Consider the following 25,924-nt stretch of genomic DNA (forward strand, 5'->3'; position numbering starts at 1 on the left):
CATACCTTTTAGCAACCCCTGTTCTAGTGTTAGCCATGCCGGTGTGTAGTCCTGTCTTGGGTCTAGCCAGTGCAGTCCCTGTCTAGCTAGGCAGGCCTCGTGGAATCGTTTGAAGTTTGTTATGTTTAGCCCCCCCTGTTCCTTTGATAGTCTGAGTTTTTGCAAGCTTATTCTGGCCCTCTTCCCTCTCCATAGGAAATCGTTCAGTATCTTGTCTATCTTTTTGTGGAAGTCATCTGTGTTGGTTAGGGGTAACATGGCTAGCATATAGTTGACCATTGGTGTGAGCATCATTTTTATTGTTTCTACCCTCCCCCACCATGTTGTGAACTTGGGCGACCATCCGTCTACTTTGGCCTTGATTTTCTGGATTATAACCTGTTCATTATGTTCTAGTGTCGTGCTCAAGTTCCTCTCGAAGAGAATGCCTAGATACTTAATAGGTTTATTTTGCCACGCTAGGCCTGACGTTCCGAGTACTGTACTTGTTGTGTGGATGTTTAGGGGCTTGCATTCTGATTTGTCCTTGTTGAGTTTGTACCCTGAGACCTGGGCGTACCTCTCAATTGTGTCTGTCAGTGCCTTGATAGATCTCTCAGGGTCTTCTGTCATTATTAACACATCATCTGCATACGCCGCTAGCTTAAATTTTTCTCCTCCTATTGGCACCCCAGCTATATCTTCGTTCGTTCGTATCATTGTTAGGAGCGGTTCTATTGCCAATAGGAAGAGGCCGGGTGAGAGTGGACAGCCTTGTCGCGTACCTCTGCCCAGGTTTAGTATGTTTGAGGTGCCGCCGTTCACTACCACTCGCGCCTTGGGGCTGTTGTAAAGCGCCATCACCATCCTCCTGTAGTTGGGTCCTAGCCCGAATTTCCCCATGCAGTGATCTAGATAGGGCCATGAGACTCTGTCAAACGCTTTTTCGGCGTCCAGGGCTATCATTACGGCCGCTTTGCTACTCTGGGCCGAGTGGTTGATTATATGGCATAGTAGTCTGGTGTTGTCATGGGACATGCGGTTTTTGAGGTATCCTACCTGGGAGTTGTGTATGAGTTTAGGTAGGTAGGCGTTAAGTCTGTTGGCTAGTATCTTCGCGTATATCTTGCAGTCTACATTTATGAGTGAGATCGGCCTGAAGTTCTTCGCCTCTGTCGTGTCCTTCCCTTCCTTTGGTATGACTATTATATTTGCCTCAGCCATTGATGGGGTCATGCGTCCTTTGCGGACGCACTCCTCAAATACCTGTTTCAAAGTGGGTTGGAGTGTGGTCAGGTATTGTTTATAGAACCCTGCTGTAAAGCCGTCAGGCCCTGGTGCCTTGTTTCCTTTGAGGCTGGCCGTGGCTTTCCTTATCTCATCCTCTGTGACTGTTAGCTCTAGGACGTCTCGTTCTCGGTCTGTTAGTGTGGGTGTGGCTATGCTGTTAAGGAGTTCCTCGCCCCCGTCCTCTTTTAGCGTGTCGTCTATTGTGTATAGACCCTCATAGAAGTCCCTGAATACCTCCAGGATGTCCTTATTGGCAGTCTGGGCCTTGTTGTGTTTGTCTTTGATTGCCCCAATTGTGTGCTGCTTTTGTTTCCCTTTCAGATAGGTTGCTAGGTTTTTCCCCGCTTTGTTGGCAGTGCATAGGTTGATTGATTTGTATTTGTTGATCCAGGTCCCTGCTCTTTCGCTTAATATCCTGTTGAGCTCATACTTCAGTTTGGTTAGCTCTGTGAGTGTGTTGTTGTCTTCTAGGCTGGCTATGTGGCTGTTCTCTAGTGTTTTGATCTCTTTCTCCAGGTCGGCGATCCTTTTGTTCCTTGCTTTGTTCATTTTCCCTTTTATTGTCATTACTATCCCCCGTATGGTCGCTTTAAGGGCGTCCCATAGTACCTCTCTAGGTGTTTCTGGTGTGTCGTTGATTGTCAGATACTCTCTAATTGCTGTGTCTATCTCTGCCTTCGCCGATGTGTGTTGAAGAAGGCCGTCATCGAATCGCCACCTGCGTGTTGGCTTCTCGTTGTGTCTGCCTGATAGGGATAGGCTTATATGTGCGTGATCTGATATTGTGCTGGGTCCTATCTCTGTGTGGTCTATGAGGTGTGTGTGTGTTTCTGACATTAGTATATAGTCTATCCGACTATAGGAGTTGTGGGGGTTGGAGTAGAATGTATATTCTCTGGCGTCCGGGTTGCTTAGGCGCCACGGGTCCTTAAGCCTCAGTTTTGTGCACAGGTTCCTAAGGATGTTAGGGCTAGTAGTTGGGTAGCGTCTGCAGGGGTGCTTGTCTATTGCTAGGTCCAGGACTTGGTTAAAGTCTCCGGCGACGATCAATAGATCTTCCATTGGTAGGTTGTGTAGCTGGGCACCTATCCCCTCCCAAAATTGTTTATCCTCACTGTTAGGGCCGTATATGTTTGCGACATGGTAGGTCTCTCCTGCTCGCTTGAGACTGGTCACTAGTGTCCTGCCCTGGGTGTCTGCTTGGTAGCTTGTAAGAGACAGGTTCGAATTTTTGCTGATTAGTGTTATTACCCCATTCTTTTTGTTCTGGGCTGGCGATCCCACCACCTCCCCTATCCAGTTAGCTCTTAATCGCGGGATGTCTGCCTCTTCTAGTCTGGTCTCTTGTAGCACATAGATGTCGCTTTTAAGTTTCCTTAGGTGCTCGAGCACCTTCCTTCTTTTTACCGGGCTATTCAGCCCCTTGACATTTAGGGAGACTATTTTGATATCTGACCCTATGCTATGCTGGCCGTTATGTGTCATTAATGCTGCTTTGTGTTCGCTGTGCTGGTGGGCTACCATTAGGCTCATTTGCTCTCCTCGTCATGTGCCTAATCATGTCTTCATGTTTCCTTTTGCTCCTACTTGGTGCGAGTGTGAAAGAGAAATAAAAGATGCAAGAGTTGCAGAGAAATGAAAGATAGTCAGTAAGCCCATGTACAGAACCCCCCCCTCCCCTTTTCCCCCCCTCCCCACTCCCCCATTCTCGCCTTCCCGCCCCCCTCCCTCCCTTACTTGCAAAAAGGGTGTGCGACGACAAAGTTCCTCTGCTCGCATCATCCCTGAGGTAGAGTTGGTTTCTTCTTTGGCTGTTGGTGTGCTCTTTACTCGGGTCTCTTTTATGCCCTTCAGTCTCTCTATTGCCGGGGAGCTTCCTTGTCTTTACATTCTGAGGTAGATCACTGTTCTGTGTTCCCCTGCTGAAGCTTGACGTGTGTCTCTTACTCCGACTGTTCATTCAGCGGCGACGCGCTCCTCTTTGCTGCCCCTGGGCTTTTGTTCTCCTCCATGTCCTCCACGCATTTTTTTATTGCAGAGCATACCGTGCCTGGGTGCGCTTCACCTGGCTGCTCACTTTTGGGCCCCATTGTAGGTCGTTGTGACACAACAAGGCACTGCCAGCATTGAAAAACTGAAGCGCGGGGCTGGTTTCTCGACCTGCCCATCTCAATCTTGGATTTGTATCCGAAGGCAGGCCTTGCATAAGCTAGTGTTGGCTGGTTGCAATGTGGAAGCCTGTTACCCAATAGTGAGCTGGCCCTTGTGCAGCATTCGGGCTCTGCTTTACCTGAACATATGTGTGGATAGGCCAGAGCTGGGGGAAGATAATTCAGAAATGGCACTAAAATGTCACGTTTTAAGAACCTATCCCTACACGAGGGAGTTTCAATGGGGAATCGGTAGAATGTGTTGGTGAGGCATCCATGGGAATCCTAAGGGATCTAGTCCAAAGTCGGAGGCTAGAGCTGTTTTCTCAGTCTCATCCCTCGCATTCTGAGTAAACCAACAACCCTGAATTGCTACTTTGCATTTCGTTCATTCTTACAGGTTTACTAGCCCCTTTTGTTGAAGGGAAGAGTGTCAGTCTTTCCAGAATCACCCACGAATACTAACCCCTGTGAATGACTACATGTATGCCACCTGCAGGGCAGTTTCAAAACTGCGGTCTGGCAAACTGGTGCGTTCATTCTTCTGACATCAGAATGCTAGTTTAGATGGGCACTACTTTTTGCATCTGGAATTTTCTAGTACATAGCTTCAGATAAATATGTTCTGAATGCAAGGACACTCCTATCTATAATTAATAAGAAAATGACGAGTTGTACTCTTTACGATGAAAGTGCGAGGAAGTGTCTTCAAGTATTTGTCCAATGCATAACAAAAAGCATTTAACCTATTACCGGCTAGACCGTGTTGGAAAAATCTCTGACGTGTCCGACTTGGAAATAACTTGCCTTCTTCGGAGTCTGACCACCGCAAGTAACAGTTTGAGCTCTACAGACCACTGGTAGTGCCAAACGACCTTCTCGAGGTTAAAATGTCAGTCAGTAAAGCACCGACCATCGCTTTCTTTTTTTTTTCCTCGCGCTTGCAGCTAACAGACATTGTCAGAAGAGTACAAGGCCAGTATAGGGGTGTCTTAGTTTTCATTCTAGGGTTGGTGGGTCCTACCTCCAACCGCATCTTTACTGTGTGCTCATGTGACAAACACCGATTCCGTGTAATAAGCTTGCCTTTGCCAAGGAAGTAGGCGCTATACACTTTCCGTGTAATATACAGCAGCATTTTGTGAACTGGAAAGTTTAGTATCTTACATTTTTTTTAGAAAAAGAATAAAATAAAATCCTCTTAGCAATGGCACCCTTAAAGATCTCACAGGCTCGGCTTCTCATTCTGCAGGAGGGACGATCTTTTTTGCTTACGCCATGGTTATGAGTTTCGACTGAAGGGTTGCCACATAAATACATGTATAAATGTTTTCTTAGTAAATCTGACATAGAAGTAGTAAAATCATATCCTTATCTCGGAAGTATTATTTCAGCAAATCTGGCTGATAGTGAAAATTATTTCACATATATCTGACAAGGCGTTTGCCCATGGAAATGCACTAAAGGCACTTTATGGAGTAACTGGACATAGGCACTTTGATAATCTTTTAACAGTATGTAAAATGAAGATCACACCAACACTTTTATATGCTGTAGAGACCATACAAATTGATCAGTTGCGCTTTATGCACAAGGTGAAGGGGGAAGATCCTTCACACTATTTGCACTTTAAATACCATGGTGTCAATAGAAGTTCTTAGGTTGGGATTAGGATTGGTTAGACTTTTTAGAAGATGCCTTGCTCTAAATATTGAGGCTGGAACACTTAACTAATATTGTACCACAGCACTCTTCTCTAACTAGAACAAATATTCAAAATGTGAGTTATGGTCCACTTAAAAACGATTTAAAATATACCACGAAAAATGGCTCCATTAAAAATTATGTAGTGATATGTAGAGCAAAAAATGGTTTCCGTTATATATTATACAATTATATCCGGCAGCCGTTCCTCAAGTATATTTGAATTGGAATTTGGAACATAATGTGCAAAGATGCATATATATATATATTTTTTAGTTTTATGTATCACAAACTCGACCTGAAGGTATAGGAGCGCTTCACATGAGCACCATTTGTGTTACAGGCTAATACGCCCATTTTGTAAGGCACAGAGAGATTAAGTGATTTGCATAGAATCACCTTAAGTAAAAGTGATGTACATACCATTGAGCATTTTCTGTTTGCTTGTCCTGCCTTAAAAATTTATCAATCGAGATTTAAAGTCACTTTTTTAAATTGTATGATATTGCAATAGCTGCAGTGGAGTTGATCAACTGTCCATTAAATGAACTAATTTGTTAAAGTTTTACTTTTTTAAACTCCTTTATGTAGTTGTATTAATGGTTGTAATTTTGATTATTTTATGGTAGATCTCATTGTTAGATCTAAATCTCTAATAAACACTTGAACTTGAGCATGATTCCTTGGAAAAGGACCTGAGCAAATGCAGATAGAAGAACATGGGCTAACTGACAGAAAATACCTGTGAGCGCTCTTTGGTATCTGGCCTTCTATACCATACATATTTGTAGTCTTTAAGTATTATTTGATGTAATGCTAAATGGGTACGACAAGCCATTTATCTGTTGCCAGGATGTGGCTCACTTGCTGGAAAATAATGGTTTAGCTTTGCTTTAAGTGACCCAAAAAGTATCACATTAAAAAAAGCAAAAAGCCAATTCCTATAGACGTACTTAGTACAGGTATTATTATAATCCATATAGTGATCATATATTGTGGAATGTTTTTATATAGAAATGGAGAACCGCCCAGGATGCAAGAAAAATGAAAGGGAACGGTGCAGAAATCGAACTGTGCTAAAGTCAACGGTGTTTGGCCCTCCTAAATGAATTCAGAGGTCATTATCCGTACTGACAGGAATATAACCTCTAGAAAGCTGGAAATGAAGAATAAATAATAGTGAGAACAAGAGCTAGCTAGGAAACCAACAACCATGTTGGAAGAAGAATTCGACTTGGAGGGCCAGTTGGTCCCATGGGGTTGACTCCAGCTCATTCAGTTTGTGTTGCGACAGTTGAGTACAGGATAAGACAGTAGAGAAACAGGGCAGGGGCAATCAATGAAAAGGCAATTGTGAAAGTGGCAACCTGTGACTTAAGGTTGAGTGAGCTAAGGTCACACATACTTTGAGACTACAGAAGCAGACCGTTCTTAGTAGTTGGAGAAGGCCATCATGTAAAAGACCAAAGTCCAAACAATAAGCAAGGTTCCGGGTGATGAGTGTGAAACCACATATGTTTATACACTAAATACTCATAAATTCTGCAAATGGATCTATTTGGGAAGAAAGGCCACAGTAAGATTCGTCATAGCAATTGAAAAGAATAGTCCATTAAGGAAAAATAATACGTTGTTAAATTAGAATAACCAATAAAAAACACATGAAACCTCCGGTAGATGTCAAGTGAATCAACTGCTTACCTAATTGAGGAACAGAGAGAACCGTGTGACAAAGCAAAAATTTAGAGGCACACAAATACAGATCGACATGAAAACCCACTATTTGACTAGAGTTTCCGGACTATAAATTCAGGGTGATAACTGATGGCGCAACACAACTCTACTTGAAAAAGCCATCCATAAGCAATTTACTACCTACTATAAACGTCACCATCTTCTAGGTCATACTCAATTAGGATTCTGAATGAATCACAGCACAGAAACAGCACTCATTATGGCTATTGACAACCTTTTGAATCATCCAGAGCTGAGAAGAAACATCAGCCCTCATCCTGCTAGACTTCTCCATGGCCTTCAACAACATCTCCCATAACAACCTCCTCAGAAGACTACATGAGATTGGCATACAACGATCCGCTTTCAAATGGATCTGTTTTTTCCTCACTGGAAGAACCTACAGGGTCAGGCTACTACCCTCCACATCCGTCCAATAAATTGAGATGTGGAGTCCCCCAGGGATCGTTCCAAAGCCCCACCTTTTTCAACATATATATGACACCACTTGCCAACATCGATCACAAGACATCGTCATCTCCTATGCCGATGATACCCAACTCATCCTCTCCCTGTAGGACAAGACAGCCACCACCAGAACCAACTTCCCCAACTGCATGACCATGGTAGCAGACTGGATGCGAACCAACTGCATGAAGCTCCTCCAACAAGACTGAAGTACTGGTCTTCAGCAACAAGACCTCGACAATGGACTCCACCTGGTGGCTGTCAGAGCTAGGACCAATACCCACAGACCAAGCAAGAAGTCTAGAGATCATCCAAGACTACAAGCTCAACATGACAAATCCAGTCACCTCAGTCTGCACATCCTGCTTCCACGTCCGAGGCATGCTACGAAAGATCATCAAATGATTGGATCAGAACACCAGACTGACGTCACACAAGCACTCGTCAGCAGGCTGGACTATGGGAACACTCTATGCCTGGATCTCCAATAATCTCCTACAGAAACTCCAGATCATCCAGAACATTGCTGCTAAACTTGTACTCGACCTTCCATTCCGCACCCACATATCACTGCACCTCAGGATGCTTCACTTGCTCCCAGTTCACAAGTGCAATCAATTCAGAATGTTCATGCCTACACAACACAGAACCAGAATACCTGAACAGCGCATACACTTTTATTGACCCACCAGACACCTACATTTTACTTCACCTGCACACATTCCCTGCATCCGCAAAAGCAACATTGGAATTCGCTCATTCTCCTACATTGCACGCAAGGCAGGGAACAGTCTTCCTCAGCACATCAGAGCCTTTCCCACTTCACGAGGCCCACAAGAAGCGGAAGACCGTCATATAAGCATCTTGGGGACCGAACACCTGCCAAAGTGCCTGGATACCCTCTAGGTATTAGTGCGCTATAGAAATCAACATAACATCAAGAAGGCACTTGGTAAACTGCACACAACATCCACCACCAGACTGAAAGAATTGGGGCAAAATCAATCACAACTGAATGAAATGCATGAAAAATCCTATACTTGCACGACGTGGTAAATGTAAGTGCATTTGGGTGGTGAATCGAAATCCCTGTGGCCTCATCTGTTCACTAGTGATGTGGGTACACTCTGGTCCCACCCACGCCTACTTGGCCAGACAAGGGTAGGATTGTTGGAATAAGTGCTGCTAGTCAAACCGCAGTAGAAGAGTCGGAAGAACAACTTGTGGCAGCCGTACAATTGAGACAGTACCTGTAAGGGACCAAATCAGTGTAGGTGCCACGGGGTCCCAAACAAGAGGTTAAAATAGCTATTAGTATCGGGACAGTAAGGAAAAATAGAGAACATTCAAAGTGAAATAACAAATACATTTATAAAAATACTTTGGACATCTTAAAAGGAAGGACCATGATTAATCATCAATAACGATAATAATTGCAGAACAAAAACAACAAATGATTATATAACAAAAAAACTACAATTTTGTGTATTTCTGATTAGATACATGTACACAAGGAACTGAAATCAGTTGAAACCATACATAGATACACGAAAGAAAGTGCAAAAGGGATGATTTCAAATAAGTAGTCCAGGTGCAGTGTTCAGTAATTTTTCTTATACGAAGCTGAACTATGTAGTTGTCTTAAAGAGGAATTTTATAAACTTGAATGCGCATGATAAGGTAGTTCATCGACCAAGCTCGCAGAAGAGAAGGAGGCACCATGTGGTATGAGCCAAAAACAGAATTTCTTTGCAACTAAAAAATCTATCTACATTCCAGGCGAAATAAATAGACTCCAGGTTTCTTTGCGGTTAACTGCTAAGTAATGATATTGTCTACTATGTTCAAAAGAAGTGCCAATCCCCTGGACCATCCAGTGCCTGGATCAGGTTGTGGTGATATGACTAAAACGTCCTCTGAACTGTTCATTTTCAACAAATATTGCTGGCACATTATGGACTTGAAGTCCTAAACGCACAATGTCAGCTTCCAGGTACTCTCAAGCACACAGACATGAAGTACTGTATATATCCGCTCCATATGCATCTCAAGGTTATCTAATTTACTGAAGGTTGTAGAAGGTTATTTATTTGGTTAGTGCTCATATTCATGTCTGTCCTCATGATGACCTTTAAATTTGCATCGGAGGTCGAACCTCCATCGACTTAAACAAGTCACTCCTGGACCATGCTATTTTTTCCCTCCAATCCCGAGTCGGGTGTATTTCTGAATGATCACATTTCCATTTTGCTGCACTGCGTGACCACTTCTTTGAGCACTGTATGGATTTATGTTGATGAATATTAAATCTTAATTGAAGAAACTGTGTGAACGGCGTTTGTAGGTGTTAGCTTATTTTGTATTCTATTATAATTTTGGATTACTTTGTATTCATTATATAATTTTGGATTATGTACACTTCCTAAACATTGCTGAGTGTTTTAAAATAAGTCAATAGGGAACTGCTGTGTTTTATAATGTTGTAATCCTTCACATGATTCCTAATTGGCATACTGGGTAGCCCTTGTATTTCTTTGCATCGTAGCTTCAAATGACACTGTTTATCCTTGTATTACCCAACTTACTGCTGCCTGTACGTTCTGTTCTGTTCTGTGGAGGGGGTTGGGAGGGGGGGGGGGGGTGAGGGAGCGGAAATTAAGCTTGAAAAGATCGTTTCTATGTACTAAACAGACTGTGTGGTTTATCAGTGCTTGTTAAAATTGTAATTTGTGACTAACAATCATTGTGTTCCCTAGCATGTTACCCACAGGCTGTTGCACACAATTGACAGGCTGAGATTTGCATGCAAAATACACGACTACATCCACATCCTTTACCATGATGTATTGCACTGTCTCCACGTGCTGGCAAGAAGCCCAGGGCCTGATTCACTGAGGAGTATACATACATTTGCATTTTTATTTTATAGCGTACATGCTACGAATTGTCAGAAAATAAATTGATGCTTTAGTCCAGGAATTAATGGCGTCAGCATATGGATATTTTTCACCTTCCGTGTTTAACCTGTTCACGAACCAGTGAGAAAATCAATAAATCTATTGATGCATGAGTATTTGATCCACATTGCTCAATTGTGACCGCCAGGGAAAGTAAATTGCACATTGTTGGCTAATGTTTTTTTTTTTTTAATTTAGTTGTAAACTCGATAATGTGAACGTTGACGTTTTCTTCAGCTTTGGGATAAGATTAGGGGGCAGAGGGGCAGATGACATTGACAGGCCAATATGAAGCAACATTTAAAAAAATTTAAAAGCCCTAAATAACTGGTATTGTGTGTAACTGGCATCCTTTTTGTAAACATTTTTTATTATTGACGGCCGAAGCTGGTGTTTCCCAATTTGACCAAGTCTGAAGCTTCTCTTGAAAAACCACTGACTCTACATGGGTCACAGAAAACGTCCAAGCCATCAATTGCAATTGTCCTGTCACAATCTGTTTGTGAAATTCCTCCTGATGGGTTCTCAACAAAGCAGGGAACGATGGAAGTTACCATGGCACAGCTAAACACATGCATATCACTGCCGGGAACCATTTTAGAACTGTTCACATAGAGCAGTCAAAACCAGACAGACCTGATTGCTCCCAGTGGAAAATGGCCACCCTAAAAAAGGGGGAAATCCCTCTGCCTACCCACTTCTGCAGAAAATAATCTACTGCCTCTGCTCTCTAGCTACTTAAAAATTTGTGAAGCAAAATAGATGCTTAAAGACTTCATGTGTTCTCTAACTTCAATCACTTTCCTTGTCTAGCATCCACTCTCTTGAGTCTACCTAGTACCTTGAACTCCAGTCCGCTTCTACATTAACACATTTTCCGCCCTCATTGATGTCTGATGATCCAGGCAGTAATGCTAAATATTCGTTGCTAAGTTTGTCTACTTTTTGGTTCTTGCAGAAATCTCTTCTCTCGCATCCCTATTCAACCTCCGTTATTGGTGATACCATTGACCCTTAAAATAGGAATCTTGTTTCATGTTTCAACCTCTACAAGGACCAATATTGCAAAATATATCCGGATTCAACATAAAAAGTGACTAGACTCTTTCGAAGCTGCATTATCTGAGGCCTCATTTCAGGACATTTAAATTCTTTCTGTTGCTATGATACTGGAACTGTTTTTAGGGAGTTGATTAATCGAGACTGCACATAATTGAAGCCTCCAATATTGACATAAATTCAGTCCGCAGCATGTTGAACAATGCCAAACAAAAACGATTCTCCCCAGCATTTTATCTCAGACACATTGGCCTAGTGAAGAATGTCTGTGTAGGTCGGATCTGTTCTCTGAACTTGTATTTGTATTTGAAAAGCATTTTGTCATGGTTCTTTGAAGCAGTCGCCTGTGCAGCACAAAACTTTATTTAAATGTAGTGTATTTTAGGAGTGTATGGTTGGCATGGTGTTCTTTTTTTGCTGTGATACTATGAGGGGGAAGTGTTTTGAAGTCTTACTTGAGCGACCAGCAGGATTGCTCTTAACTTGTCTTGGGGGTGAAGTGCCTAGCAGTAGGCTGGGGGAAGTTGGTGTTAGAGAGGCATGAAAAGGAGAAGGATATGGTCCAAGTGAAAGTCAGTGCTCTACTTGGATGGTCTGCTTTTTTTGTAGGCCAGGGGAACAATAACATATAGGCATGTAGACATCACCAAGATTAATTAAATTGCGAATAATTCTGTGCTGCTTGCGGGACCCTGGATGTCTTCTTGTATATACAGTTCCATAGGGTGTTAATGTCCATCTGATTTCATGATAAAATTCACCCTTATAACAATTTCAAGCCTGCATTACAGCATTTACTAGCAGAAAGAAGAAAATGCATCCTGATAGGCTTTCAATCTAAAGAGAGAAAAGGGGTGCTGTTACTTCAAGAATCCCTGAGGTTTCTCTAACAGTAGCACCCAACTGGTAGTCACCTCACCCCCTCTTCCCCGGCAGGGGCAGTTTTCTTTTTCCATGTCAGGTGAGCAGGACCTTCGGAGGTTTAGAACCTCAGTTTTTTCATGTATGTCAATATTTTTCATAACATTTTAAACTTAACTCAACATCTTTAGATCTTTCCTATTGATTAGCATCACAAATTCCAGATTTCTGTGGGATTGTTTCCACAAAATGCCTTCTCTTTTTGAGGAGTTCTCTTCATGTGGTATAAGAAAGGTGTTGTCGGACCGGAACAAGGTCTGTGTGGAGTTTGCCATAAGGTCACACATTTGAAGATTACAACATCTGTAAAATGATTTCTAAACGTACTCTTAGGGGACAGAGAATGTATCCGGCCTAGGGGCCTCTTGAAAGATATTAGAGTAGATGAGGCGCAGAAGGAAAAGAGGAAACTTGAGAGATCTTCTCATGTTCCTCTGAAAAACAGCCTCTCAAAGTACTCCTACAGAGGGAGTTCTAACGAAAAATCTACATCAAGACATCGACGACCTCATTCTCAACATCTTTCTGACTCTACATCCAAGGAATCTGTCATGGTGGAGAGCACCCGACTACCTTGTTTGCCCTCTAAAGAGAGCTTGACATCACACAAATGACCTCACAAAAAAGAGATGAGATTGACATTGATACGCAGGCATCATTCTATGTCACAGAAGAACCAGACAGTGCCAAAGTCTTCTTCTACGACATCAAAGACTTCTCATAGTTTGACGTCAATGGTTTTGATGTATACAAAAAGCCTTAAGCATCAAACTTCATCTCTGTCGAAGCCCATGCAAATACTCATCTTATCAAAGATGTTGGGATTTCCATCCCCATCTGTAACTTCGCAACTGTCTTCACCTTTGTTACATTCACCAGAGTTTTCATCACCAGAGCAGCAGTGTATGACTAATCTTCAAGGTTTTCTGCCTCATCTTTTACAGCTAAGCCTAGGAAGAGAGTAGTGGTTGTCAAAAACCTTTTCTTCAGTCTTGCATCTAGTTATGTCTGATCCTCAACGGTTGCCATTTAGGCCAATAATACTGTATGAGGATCTGCTGCAATAATGTCTACAACCATTAAACTTATCACCAAGGATGGTCTCAAGATAAACATCCGTGTCAGCGGTAAGGTAGAGGAAACCAACTAGTCCTTCTCCAAGGCATACTCTAATAAAAAGAAAATGATGTAGTGGTTTTGTTGGGTTCAAATTGCATGTTTTACGTGACACTTTCACCTAACTATAACATCCCTTTAACATATTTTTTTCTGTGAATTTCTGAGGTTTTTTAATGTAGCATTAGAAATTCTTATAATTCCTAACTATAACGTCATTTTAACCTTTGTTTATTTCAGTGAATATATATATATGTGTGTTTATATATATGAGAGAGAGAGATGGGTATAGAAAATAAAGTATTGCTGTGAAATGTAAATTCCAGGAGGAATGAAAGGTGTATGAGCGAAATCTTTACACTGGTGTATACAGTAATTACAGTAGGTTTTTTCTTTTACCTTTCGAGTCATCCTGTTTTTCTCTTTTTCATATAGGCCATTCTAATAAAGAACCTCACACATAAAGATCAGCTTCTGTCCAAGTTGCAAGGTAAGAAAACATATTTTGCTGTTTAAACCAACACATGTATTGTGTCATAGCCACTTCACCTCCATTATTCTTTGCGCCATTGTAACTCTTTGGTTTCACACCCAGGTCATTGTACACACAACTTAATCTATAACTGCTGGGCTCATACACTGTGTAGGTTATCGGTATTGCTGAACTTTAGACCAGGGGGGTCGAATGACCGGTTTGTTGATTTAGTCCTTTATTCTCCTGCCTGAACGTGTGCACAGTCTCTTATTCATGTAGGTTAGGAAATGGAATAGAATTTGTTACATGATATCCATCACATGCCAGATGATGAGGGTTGAACGCAGTAACCTTGAAACAACTTTCCAATTTTCTGTGCCTTCACACGTGTGGGGGCTGCCCATAATGTAAGATTTTTGATTAACAGAAAAATTAGTCAATGTGGCCACACAGTTATCTTGGAAATGGGCGACCTGATGTTCTTCTGCTGAATGTTCGCCTAGGAAAACAGACCTTGACCAATCAGTTCACTTTTTGTATAGTGGAAACTGGATTCATAGCATGTTTTGGCCATAGATACATTGCTTAGCATTAACCTGCCATTTAGTGTTGGGTTCGGCGATTACAAGTTGTTTTTCTTCGAAGAAGTCAGAGTCATGGTGTGCATTGTGCATGTTGCTTGGCTCCTTTTTTCGACATGACGGCTCTGGTACGGAAGTGTGATTCCTCACCGAGGCCTTTGCAGGGCCGTATTATTTCTCTCCAACCGAACAGCTTTCACAACCAAACAACACCAGCTGGTGTTACTGGAAATGTCCAAGCTTCCGCCTGGGCTCGGACCCTCCCTTCCAGAACCTCTTCGCCTCCACTCTACATGCCAGTGTCCACGATCGATGGAAACCACGCCCTTTATCTTTTGCCCCAAGTATCACACGCGAAGTACTGCTGGCAAGACCAACACATAGTGTGCAATCACTGTTTGTCATAGGACCACGACGGGACTTCTGTGAGGCATGCTTGGTATTCTCGTTTTAGAAAACACTTCGGCAACGAAGGGAGAATTGTTTGGCCCACATCACCAGGCAGCAATGCACAGAACAAGCACCGGACATTTTCGGGGCGCAGTCACCAGACCTCGAACAGGAACTGGAGGACACTGAAGCACAGGCGGCGCCTTCGGATATATCGATACTGCTGACTAGCAGTTTGGACAGCTCAAACTCCGACCCCGATTCCAGGTAGGGGCACGTGAGCACCTCTGTGAAAGCTGCCCAACCTATCACCAAACCACACAAACTGGCTTTCAGAGCCCACTGCCCTCAGGCCATGGCGGTCTCCACCAGCAGGTGCACAATGACAAATTTATTCCGTCTGGAAAGCCTTCGACTAGTGTTGGAAAATATTAGGCCTTGAATATTATCGTGACGCCAGTACCAAAAAAGGCCACATCGGCGCTCCCAAAGTCAGGTAAGGACTCTTAGCCAAAGCAGCGCACGTCTGATACGAAAAGGGCCTTTGACCCGAAAGATGGTCAGCACTAAAGCCATCAGCGCTGAAGCCAGCACCTAAGCCTTCTGCATCGAAACTCCATACGCACAAAGCCGCAACGTTGACAAAAGCCTCTTCGGCGCCTACCAGGCCTTTGAGAACAAAAAACACCAAAGATGGTGCTGAGCCACAGCAAATCAAGTGCAGAACATTCTAGAGCCCTTGCAAGACTAGCTTGACAGGGCTCAAAACACTCTTTCATACACCTTGACACTGGGGAAACTGGGCACCAAAGCTCAACCACCTGTTTCCCAGACGCGTCTCAAAAGGAAGAACACATTTGAGAAGGACATTGCTGGGCCTGAACCGGCCAAACCACTAAAAAAGTAGAATGACGGAGGCGCAAGCCCTGTCTCTTTTCTTCCTCCTCTGCCTCCTTTTCCTCTGCCTCCTTGGATCTAGATACTGCCCCTGACCAGTGGGAAATTTATGATGCGGATCCGGTGGATGATGCAGATCCTAACATCTACCCATTAAAGCAGTCGCCACCAGATGATAAAACATCAGATCATATTATCATCAGAGCTGGTGCTAACCATAAGGTAACTCTACACATTATACAACAGGATGATTTCCTGGTAGACACTTAATAGGTCGAAAAAACAGCTCAGTCTCTTTGGCATGTTGTCCTCTAGACAAGACATATTTAAGCAGCCAGTTTAATCTAGGGTAGTCACCCTAGAGTTGAAAAAAGTACAAAGCATGCCTATTGGCCCTGAATATATTGAGGGTCATGTTGCACCAGATTCTTTGGCGGTACACACATCCAGGAAGAGGTCAAATTCACGGGGAACAGTAGATGCACCTCCTACCAATAAAGCGAGTAAAAAATATGATGCACAGGCAAGCTCGGCTCAGCACAGGCAGCCACTCACATGCACATTGCAAATTCTGTATGGCTACTCGCCAGATATAATCGTCACATAGGACGAAATGCAGGAACTACTGCAACACCTCCCTGATCAATAGCAACAACTTGTACGCAACTGGTAGAAGAGGGCAGGGCTATCTCTAAATCCACTCTTCAGTACCCCCACTACTCTGCAGACACAAGCACCTGCGAGGTCAACACCAGTGCCCATATTAGACGCCACGCATGGCTCATAGTCTCCGGCTTTAAACCGGATGTTCAGCAACACCTGCTCAATGTACCATTTGATGGAAAAATCTCTTTGGTCTACATGTGAATGAAATGTTGAAAAAGTAAAATTAAAAAAACCCTAAAAAAAGCACACCACCAAAGCATGGGGGGCGCACTACAAGCCTATCAACACCGTAGTTCCTTTCGTAGGGGCCAATACAGGGGTCCAGTCAGAGGGTGTTCGTCCACTGACTCCGATAATGGCCATAAACAACTGGGCCTTTACCTGTGCAGCAACTACCAAGATGCCCAACCCTCCAAAGCGGTGATGACCTACACCTCCCCCCACCACACGTAACACCAGTTGGGGGAAGGTTACACGATTTTCTATTCACACTGGGAGAACATCACCAAAGACCAATGGGTCCTATCAATAATCAAAGATTGGTATTGCCTGGAACTCAAGGAGCCACCACCCACAACACCACCAAGAACACACAAAATGTCACAAGAACATATTACCCTTTTACAGAATGATGTCTATTCTCGCCTTCAAAAAGGGGCATCTTAGTCAGCACCGCTGGGGAGACCTGCGGGGTGAGAGTGGAGGCCGTCAGCGGGTGTGAGCAGGGGCCATAGGATCGGCTGCCACATCGGGCAGCGGAGTCTCGTCGATTGAGCTTCCCCCACCCACCATCTGATCAGCCCGGACCTGAAATTAAGCACCCGGCGACAGACCCAGCCTACCTGCGAGCTGGGACCCACCTGTGCAGTGTCTGCAGGCCTGGCGGCATACCTGGTGGAGGTAGGAGGAATAGCCTAGGAGCCGTGCCCATTCCTGCTCCTGGTGCCCCGGATAAATGTCCCACCGTGCGGCCTGAGACGAGTCTCCTGTTCCTGGCCGGGCCGCCAAGGTCGCCGCTACAACTGTGTGACACAGACGGCAGCAGTGCTAAGTGGAACAGAGGGATCGGCTGTCGCCTCGGACAGCGGTGACTCACCAGAAGCGATCCTGCTGAGGGTGGCCCAGGCCTTGTCTGAGGTGACTGGGCCGAGGACAGCGGCATCATTGGCGGGCGCTCGGAGGCGTCACGACGTTGAAGATCCGGAGACCCGGCTACGACCAGTTTCCTGACTCTGACCTCGTGGTCCTGGAGGCCCGCGTCAGGGAAATCCAGACAGAGGTGGGTCAACTGCGTGGCTCGTGCGGCCTGGGCGTTGGTGGGGTGGGGGCTTCCCACTCTTCCCTACTTCCAAGTTTGCTGGCCTGACTATGTGGCGCTGCGGCCCCAGACCTGGGGAGTTTGGACTAGGCTGCGCTTGGAGACGCTGCTGCCCCCCCCTGCCGCCTGCCGCCTGCCGCCTGCTGCTGCCGGTGTCCTGCTGACTTACGGCCTGGCCCTGAGCCCCTGGACCTCTTGGGGGAGCGCTCCTTACCTGCATTACTTCGTCATCGGGGTGCTGCCGAGATTGACTTCTGGGCCAGACCTTCCCTACTCTGTCAGCTCCCACAGACCAGTAAAGCCTTCACCGGCCCCTCGACCTCTGGCAAGACCTGGAGTTCAGCAAACAGGCTGACTGTGCCCGAGTGAGCACCCAGAGCCGACCCCTTGAGGCCCCATCTGCAGAGGGGTGGTGCTATAGTGAGAGGTCCCTCAGAAGATATCGGTACCGGCCGAACTGTCACCGAATAACTCCTCAGGCCTATGACATCTACAGCCTAACGTGTGAGGTGGCAGCTACGACGTCGCACAGCGCCGAGCTCCTGAAAGGTCCCCCCGCTCGGGCCCAATAAATAGACGCACGCTCTGCTTCACGGGGGGAACAGGTGCTTACCCTTAGCAGGCCGCGGTTGGGCCTCACTGAAACTAGCACTTAGATATCCATTGACCACTCTGGCTTGGGGCGACCCTAGGACATTAGCCCATGTCCTTACAGGCCCATTGGTGTCCGTACACGGGCCTGGGGTCTTGGTCCACGGCGTCCACGCATCAGTAAAACTCTGATTCCACCAGAAGCTCATTATAGTTCCAATTGTGGCACACGTGGAACCCCCTTCGCATTGACTGAATAGTGAGCTCTCACTGAATTTTTACAACACCCAAGTGAATTAGCTAGTGCCTCCCCACTGGGATCCTCTGTTGACAGCTCACGCTAGTGCAGATTACCGACCCTCCCTGATCCCTTTCCACTATGGGGCAAGACTGAAGATGACCGCAACTCAGACCACCATGGACCAATACACAGTTACTGACCAGGGGACTCGGCCCGAGGGTGCAGAGGGCCACACCCAAGTAATGGGGACCTCTGCAGGATCCTGCAAGCCATCTGTTTCACAAGCCTCCGTTGAAAATAAAATCGGAGAAGTCCGGCTAGACATGGCCCTGATCCGGCAAGATCTCCATAACACCGAAACAGAATCCCAGATCTCCTCAGTTGAGGACGATGTGACTAGCCTAAAAGAACAAATGGTTCGCCTACCATTTGTTCGCCTACAGACTCAAACTAAAGAACTTCATAGGAGGGCAGAGGACGCTGAAAACCGATCCAGGCGCAACAATCTGCGCCTAGTGGGATTCCCTGAAGGAATTGAACACGGCCCGATGGAATCCTTAATCAAATTTTGGATTAACTCCTGGATACAGGACGGCACACTCTCCACTTGGATCGCCGTTGAGTGGGCACACCACTCTCTGGCACCAAAACCTCCCCTGGTGCGCCACACCAGCCCATCATAGCATGGAGCCGTTGCCCCGAGTTCTTAGTTGTTCAGCATCTCCAGGTATACAATATCTCGCCTCCACATTGGCACAACACAACCCTGCAAAGACGCAGTTACAGCTCTCCCACATGGCAAATACTTCTCTGCTTCCAAGACGCTCAACACACAGCAGGCTCCTACGGCACTGCAGGTTCCCCTTGCTGATCACGACACGACTCATCAAGGTAACTCACTCCACATCGTGTTGTGGAACTTTATTGGCCTTCTAGATAGAATCAAACGAACCGCAGTCCTGCGATACCCCCAGGGACACACTCCCAACATTCTCCTACTCCAAGAAACCCATCTCCTGGGCAATCTGTCGCTTCCTCGCCAGATATGGCTTTGACAGAGCCTGGCACTCTGGCTTCTCACGTGTCTCTCATGTGGTTGCTATACTCCTAAGACGCAATTTCCTGTTTTTACCTTCCCATGTCACCAGGGACCCTCACAGGCGTTTTGTCGCCCTTTCCGGATCCCTAGGCAAAGAAACCCTTAATGTCCTTTCCGCTTACGTTCCAAACACCTCCCATACACAGACCCTACACTACATAGGTGGCACACTCTCCTCCATGCCTCCAGGAACGAAAATAGTAGGAGGGGATTTCAAGGCCGTCATGCAACCAGCACTTGATGCCATAGAGACTCCTTCTCTTGCATGCACCTCCCACGCCAAAATACGTAGTCTGGGCTGCAGCCATGGGTCTCTGCGACGTATGGCGAACATGGAACCCACGGGAGACCCACTACACTCACACTTCAGCAGTGCATCGCAGTCGATCTAGCACAGATTTGGTGTTTACGCCTGCCCCTGAGTGTAGCAAAGTCAGGGACCTGATTATCCTCCCCCCGGCCATCTCGAACCATTCACCTATGCTTCTAACCATGGGTGGTCCACCCACTGCTCTTCGGCCAATGTGGAGAATGAATGCATGGTTCCTCCAGGACCACAAGTTTAAAGAGGCCCTCAAAGCAGACATTGAGCAATACTTCCTCATGAACCAGGCCTCTGTCTCTTCACCGGGTACCCTATGGGAGGTGAGTAAAGCCACGATCCGCGGACACGCTAAGAGTCACCTCAAAGCCCAATGAGTAGGCAGGGATAGCAGACTCACTCTCGCGGAATCCCAAGAGGTTCAGCTGGAAGAAAATGCCAGTACCACGTCTGGCTCCTAGCTGCGTCAACTGGCGTTGGTGAGGCACAAGATCAGGCAGATCTCTCTGGACTCGGCTAAACTCCTTTGGAGGTCCTCAGTAGCCCGAGTCTACGGATGGGGTGACAAGAACGGGAAACTACGACACAGACTAACATCCTACCCCCTAGCAACTCTGCTAATTCCAGAGATCCAAGACTCGACGGGACATACCCACCGCTCTCCTCTGAACTATGCTCCACCCGTAACCCAGAATCCTCTTTGGAGGAACTGCTCGCCCTAGAGGACCTCCACCTCCCTGCGTTGTCTGGAGTGGAGTCCGATGGATTGGAAGGTCCGATCACATGCGAGGACATACAGGGAGCCATTTCACTAGTTACGGCCGGCAAGACTCAAGGCCCAGACGGCTATCCACAGGAATACTACTCTTCCTAGCTGCTCTGTATGATGACCCCATAGAAAATAGCTCCTTCCCGACAGATACGGCCACCGTAGTTCTGATTCCCACAACACATCCACTTTCACCAGTGTGTGCGGACTACCTCCCCATCTCCTTGATTAACACAGAGATCAAAATCTTTGCCACAGTCCTAGCTCAACGCCTCAAACCTTGCCTCGACAAACTGGTTCACCCTGACCAATGTGGGTTCATGCCGGCGTGGGGGTAATAGGCACTGCCTGCGACGTCCCCACGAGGCCCTGGCTAACCATCCCGTACTAACTCCCTACCTAGTGCTTCTCCTAGTTAATTTTGAGAAAGCCTTCGATTCGGTCGACTGGGGTTACCGTGGGGATGTCCTGAGGGTCCTTGTCATATGATTTCTGTCCTGTAGTCCAAACCGATTGCTCGGGTGCAAGTCAATGGCGTACTCTCTGACATTTTTCAGCCAGGGGCGCCACGGTCACATTTGTTGAGCAGAATGCATTAGGAATTCCGTTGGCTGCTGATATTTAGGCCGGGTGCACTGCACCTGGCGCCCACTAGGTGGTGCACTTGCTGACTCTGAGAGGGAGCGAGGAAGGAAGGAAGCAAGAGTTGGGAAGCATAGCGAGCTGAGAGCGTGACATTCTCACCTGGTAAAACGTCCTTCTTAATTTTGTTTCACCCGACTTGTCTTATTTACATTATGGCATGCTCACATATTACACTGCATGTTCTTTTATTCACTTTGAAAATGTTAGCTGGATAATTACAGAACATACATCTCTCACTTGCATGTGAATGCCTAACTGCCCACGAGCCCTGATTGCAGGCGGCGCAACAGCTTGTCTTAGTTCACGAGGAGAGCAGTGCATGGGTCGGGAAGTGCGAGCACTGAGCAGCTGGAAACGGGTTTTATAGAGTTAATATGCTGAACAAAGGAATTGCCTCAGCTGTTATACCTTATCCCGTAAACCTGCGACCAAACAGACTGCGTGCGTGCCCTCTGTCGTTATGGTCGAATCTTATTTCTCATATTGTGTTTCATGGACAGAGACAAAGTGTTGCCTCTAAACGTGCACACTTTTCCTCCTAAAAGGCATTCTTCGTTATCAAAACATGAAAAGTAAACAAATAGTAGAGCAACATTATTCCCCCCCTCCTTTCTTCTGTTTGCCAAATATATTTCTCCAGTATTAGGGGTGTCTTTCATAGATTCACATGCTTGAATATTCCCCGTCGTCGAAGTGGGAGTCCCACGGTACATAAAATAGCAGTAACAAATGCATGTATACATGAAAAATAAAAATATACATACATATAATGTAATAAATTGTAAATTCTAAAAGTACCATAGAACATAATAGGCCCATTGAAAAGCCTAAGGGAGAACTCACTTTAGTAGCATATCAGAAGCCCAAGTCCTCAGATTTTCTACCGCACGTCGTGTGAAGGGAGTCTCCCTGAGCTCTGCTCAGTTTTCTTCAACTCCAACTGTTTTTTCATCAGAAAATGTCTTCAAATAAGAAATCTTTATTTAAAGCCTGCCCTTCTTGTGGTAAACTACGCCTTTTCCACGAGGATCAACACAGTAAATGCATTTACTGTCTCTACCCAGACCACGAGGTGAAAAACTGTAAGTACTGCCGCACTTTCCCTCCCAAGACTCTGAGGGATAGAGAGGCCCGTCTCCTTCTGTGGCTACAGAAGTTGAAGACTTCAGAGTTTGTGGTTTCTGATGTAGAAAGTTTATCATCTGTTATTTCTAAATCCTCTCAGAAGCGTGGGTCTGAGACTGAGGTTCCATCTCCTTTTCTGAAGAAGAGTAGACTTTTGGAGTCCTCCAGGATTGTCTCCCCACAGGATTTGCTTCAGGGCACGTCTACGGGACCTGGTTCTCTGACGTCTGCGCCCAAAGCCTTGCCTTCCATTAAAAAATCTGGCATTGGCTCGTCGACGCGTCCGTCGACGTCTTCAGCGACGACTAAGTCAGTGACTGTCACCTCTACGTCGACGACGACATGTACTATGTCGACCAGCGCTACGTCGATGACGATCACCTCGTCGATGGTGGCCCAGAGGGTGAGACCCATCACTTCTATTGTGAAGATCTCGTCGACGACCGTCAAAGCGAAACCGTCGACGACGAAGTCATCGTCGACGCTTCCTTCTTCGACGCGAACACCGTCGACGAAGATCAAGTCTTCTAGAAGCAGCTCGTCGACGGGCCCGTCGACGATTGTCTGGTCGACGGCACCTCCGTCGAACATTTTAACATAGTCGATGGCTTCGTCGACGGCTTCGTCGACTGCTGTCATCCCGTCGACGTCTACATCATCATCGACGATCAAGGTTCCAATCTCGTCGACGGCTTTGTCGACGGCTCCGTCGACGGACAAGAAATCTTCGTAGACGAAGAAAAAACCTTCAATTTCAGCGCCGATTACCTCTATGGCGACGACGCAGACGCCTCAGGTTGATTCTAACACTGCTACATTTACGTCAACGGGCTCGTTGACGTCTCATCAACCTTTGCCGAAAACAGCTGCCATCTATACAGTGGTTACTGCTTCTTCTTTGAGGACAGTACCTCTCATCCAACGGAGTCCAGTGAGAAGTGGAACTCATCTCCCAGATCAATTGTTCGTCTGGTGAGGAAGAATCCGGAAACAATTCGGAGGTGAAAGAACTATTTAAACCGGCATCCAGTCCATCTGATTTACACATTAAGTGCCAGGAGTATAGTGATGAGGGTGATGTAGTGGATAACGTCGAAGATGGGAACTAATTATTTCCTGTTGATGCATCAGAACCAGTGCCTTCGGAACCAATTACACAGATACCTCTATCTCTGGTCATGAACCTACAGCACATGCTAGATGACTATAACCGCAGGTTTCTTCCTTCTACACCTGCCTCTCCAGCACCTCCTCCTCCTCCACAGCCTCAACCTCAATTTCCTAAGGCACCTGCATAAGTTTCACCCGCGTCACCGGGTGGTACTCGTCCTGACACTGGCGACGAGGATCCTGATCCTCACAATACTGATGACGACGACAATGACGTCGATATGAATGAGTGGGACAATTACAGGGCTCAAACACCTTCCACTCCGCCAATCTCACCTCTAGCATCGCCTCCGGTGGACATTGCAAATTTCCACAATTTGATGATCCGTGCTGCAAAACGTTTTCTTCTCACGGTCGAAAAACAACAACATGAAAGTGAATGTTTCTTGTATGATTTTTAGGACTTATCACAAAGGCAATCCCACACTATAACAATCGTTGATTATATTTGGCAGGAGGGCCTTAAATTAATGGAACGTCCAAATTCTGTACCTGCAGTTTTGCCCAGATTGGACAGAAAATACAAGGCTCCGGCGTCTTCCCCGGCTTGTTTGGTGTCACAACCAAAAGCAGATTCGGTTATAACTCAGGCAGCACAGAAAAGATCACGCAATCCTGCTACACCACTCACGTCTCCTCCTGATCAGGAAGGCCGCAAGTTGGATTCTATAGGAAAGAAATTCACAACCATGGCGGCTACTACGGTGAGGGCGGCTAATACTTTGGCTATTCTGGGCCGCTACGACTGCCAGATGTGGTCCGAGGTTGCCGCACTGATTCCTCAACTACCTGATGCCATCCGTGCAGAAGCGCAGACCATTATACAAGAGGGGGAGTTGATTTCATCCGAAATCATTGATTGCGCACTCGACATTTCCTCAACGGGTTTTCGTCAATTGGCTGGGGCTGCAGTCTTGAGGCGTCAAGGCTGGTTGAAGTCTACCACATTCCGCACAGAGGTACAGGCAAGAGTCCTGGACTTGCCGTACGACAGAGAATTGTTGTTTGGCAAACATGTTGATGATGCCCTTGAGGCGATCAAAAAGGACACCGACACTGCAAAGTCTTTAGCTACCCTCCAATACAAGAAGCGGCCCTTTCGGGGGGCACGAGGTAGAGGCCGAGGTTCCTCTACTTTTCGAGGATCAAGTCAATATCGTTCGTACAACACCTATAACGATAACCGACAGAGGGGTTCCTACCAATCCCAGAATCGTCAGTTCACCACCAGACCATATCAACGAAAATCAACATATAGAGGTGGCTCAAACAATAAAAAGCAGTGACAGTCTCAGTTCCTTTCTTCTGCCGACTGTAAATCTTGGAGGTCGCATCTCAAAGTACTTTTGCAAATGGTCCGAAATCACCTCTGACCAATGGGTCCTGGACGTTATCTCCAAAGGACATACCCTGGAATTCACAAAATTCCCTCCCACTCGTCCACCTTCGGGGCCACCCTCTCCCCATCTCAAAGAACTTTTGGCCCAGGTGAAATTGATGATCAAAAAAGGAGCCATCTAAGTAGTGCCGCAAGGTCAACGCGGCAAGGGGTTTTATTCCCGATTTTTCTTAGTCTAGAAAAAGTCGGGGGAATGGCGTCCAATTTTAGATTTACGGGCCCTAAACAAATTTATCATTTCAAAAACTTTTCAGATGTTCACTCTGCTCCAAATTCTGAATTATCTCAATCCAGGGGAATTCTTTTCAACAATCGACCTCCAAGACGCATATTTCCATGTGCCAATCCACCCCAGACACAGGAAGTATCTACGCTTCACAGTCGGACAGTTGCACTTCCAATTCAAAGTCCTACCATTCGGCCTTCGATCAGCACCGAGGGTCTTTACCAAGATCTTAGCCCCGGTAGCTGCCTTCCTGCGTCTCCAAGGTGTCCAATTTTACCCATACCTGGACGACTGCCTCATCAAGGCCAAAACTTTTCACCTAACGGAGCAGCACACTCAAGTCTATGTCTCCCTCTTCCACACCTTGGGGCTTTCAATCAATTGCCAGAAGTCACACTTTCATCCATCGCAAAGGCGAGATTTTCTCGGAGCCTCGCTAGATTCTCGGCAGGGGAAAGTGTTTGTTTCCCAGGAAAGACAGGACCGCATGGTAAAGATGGTGTGGTTCCTCCAATCAAAACTGTACGTGGGCTCACCCTCCAAACATATCTGCGGGCCGTTCCTTCCAGGACGAACCTCCAACTCTGATGCTTACAACAGATGCGTCTCTCGAGGGATGGGGAGCGCATCTC

At 45.9% G+C, this 25,924-nt stretch overlaps 1 protein-coding gene across 4 annotated transcripts in view; it reads left to right on the forward strand.

Annotated features, from left to right (window-relative positions):
• Positions 1–25,924, forward strand: part of GOLM1 (golgi membrane protein 1) — a 723,783-nt gene that overhangs the window by 535,446 nt on the left and 162,413 nt on the right. For all 4 annotated transcript variants that reach the window (XM_078675795.1, XM_078675793.1, XM_078675791.1 and 1 more), the window contains one exon: positions 13,814–13,868. In XM_078675795.1, coding sequence (XP_078531921.1) covers positions 13,814–13,868 — 55 coding nt within the window. The remainder of the gene's footprint in view (positions 1–13,813; positions 13,869–25,924) is intronic.

The sequence above is a fragment of the Lissotriton helveticus genome, chromosome 2_1 (genome assembly GCF_964261635.1).
Source record: "Lissotriton helveticus chromosome 2_1, aLisHel1.1, whole genome shotgun sequence".
NCBI lineage: Eukaryota > Metazoa > Chordata > Amphibia > Caudata > Salamandridae > Lissotriton > Lissotriton helveticus.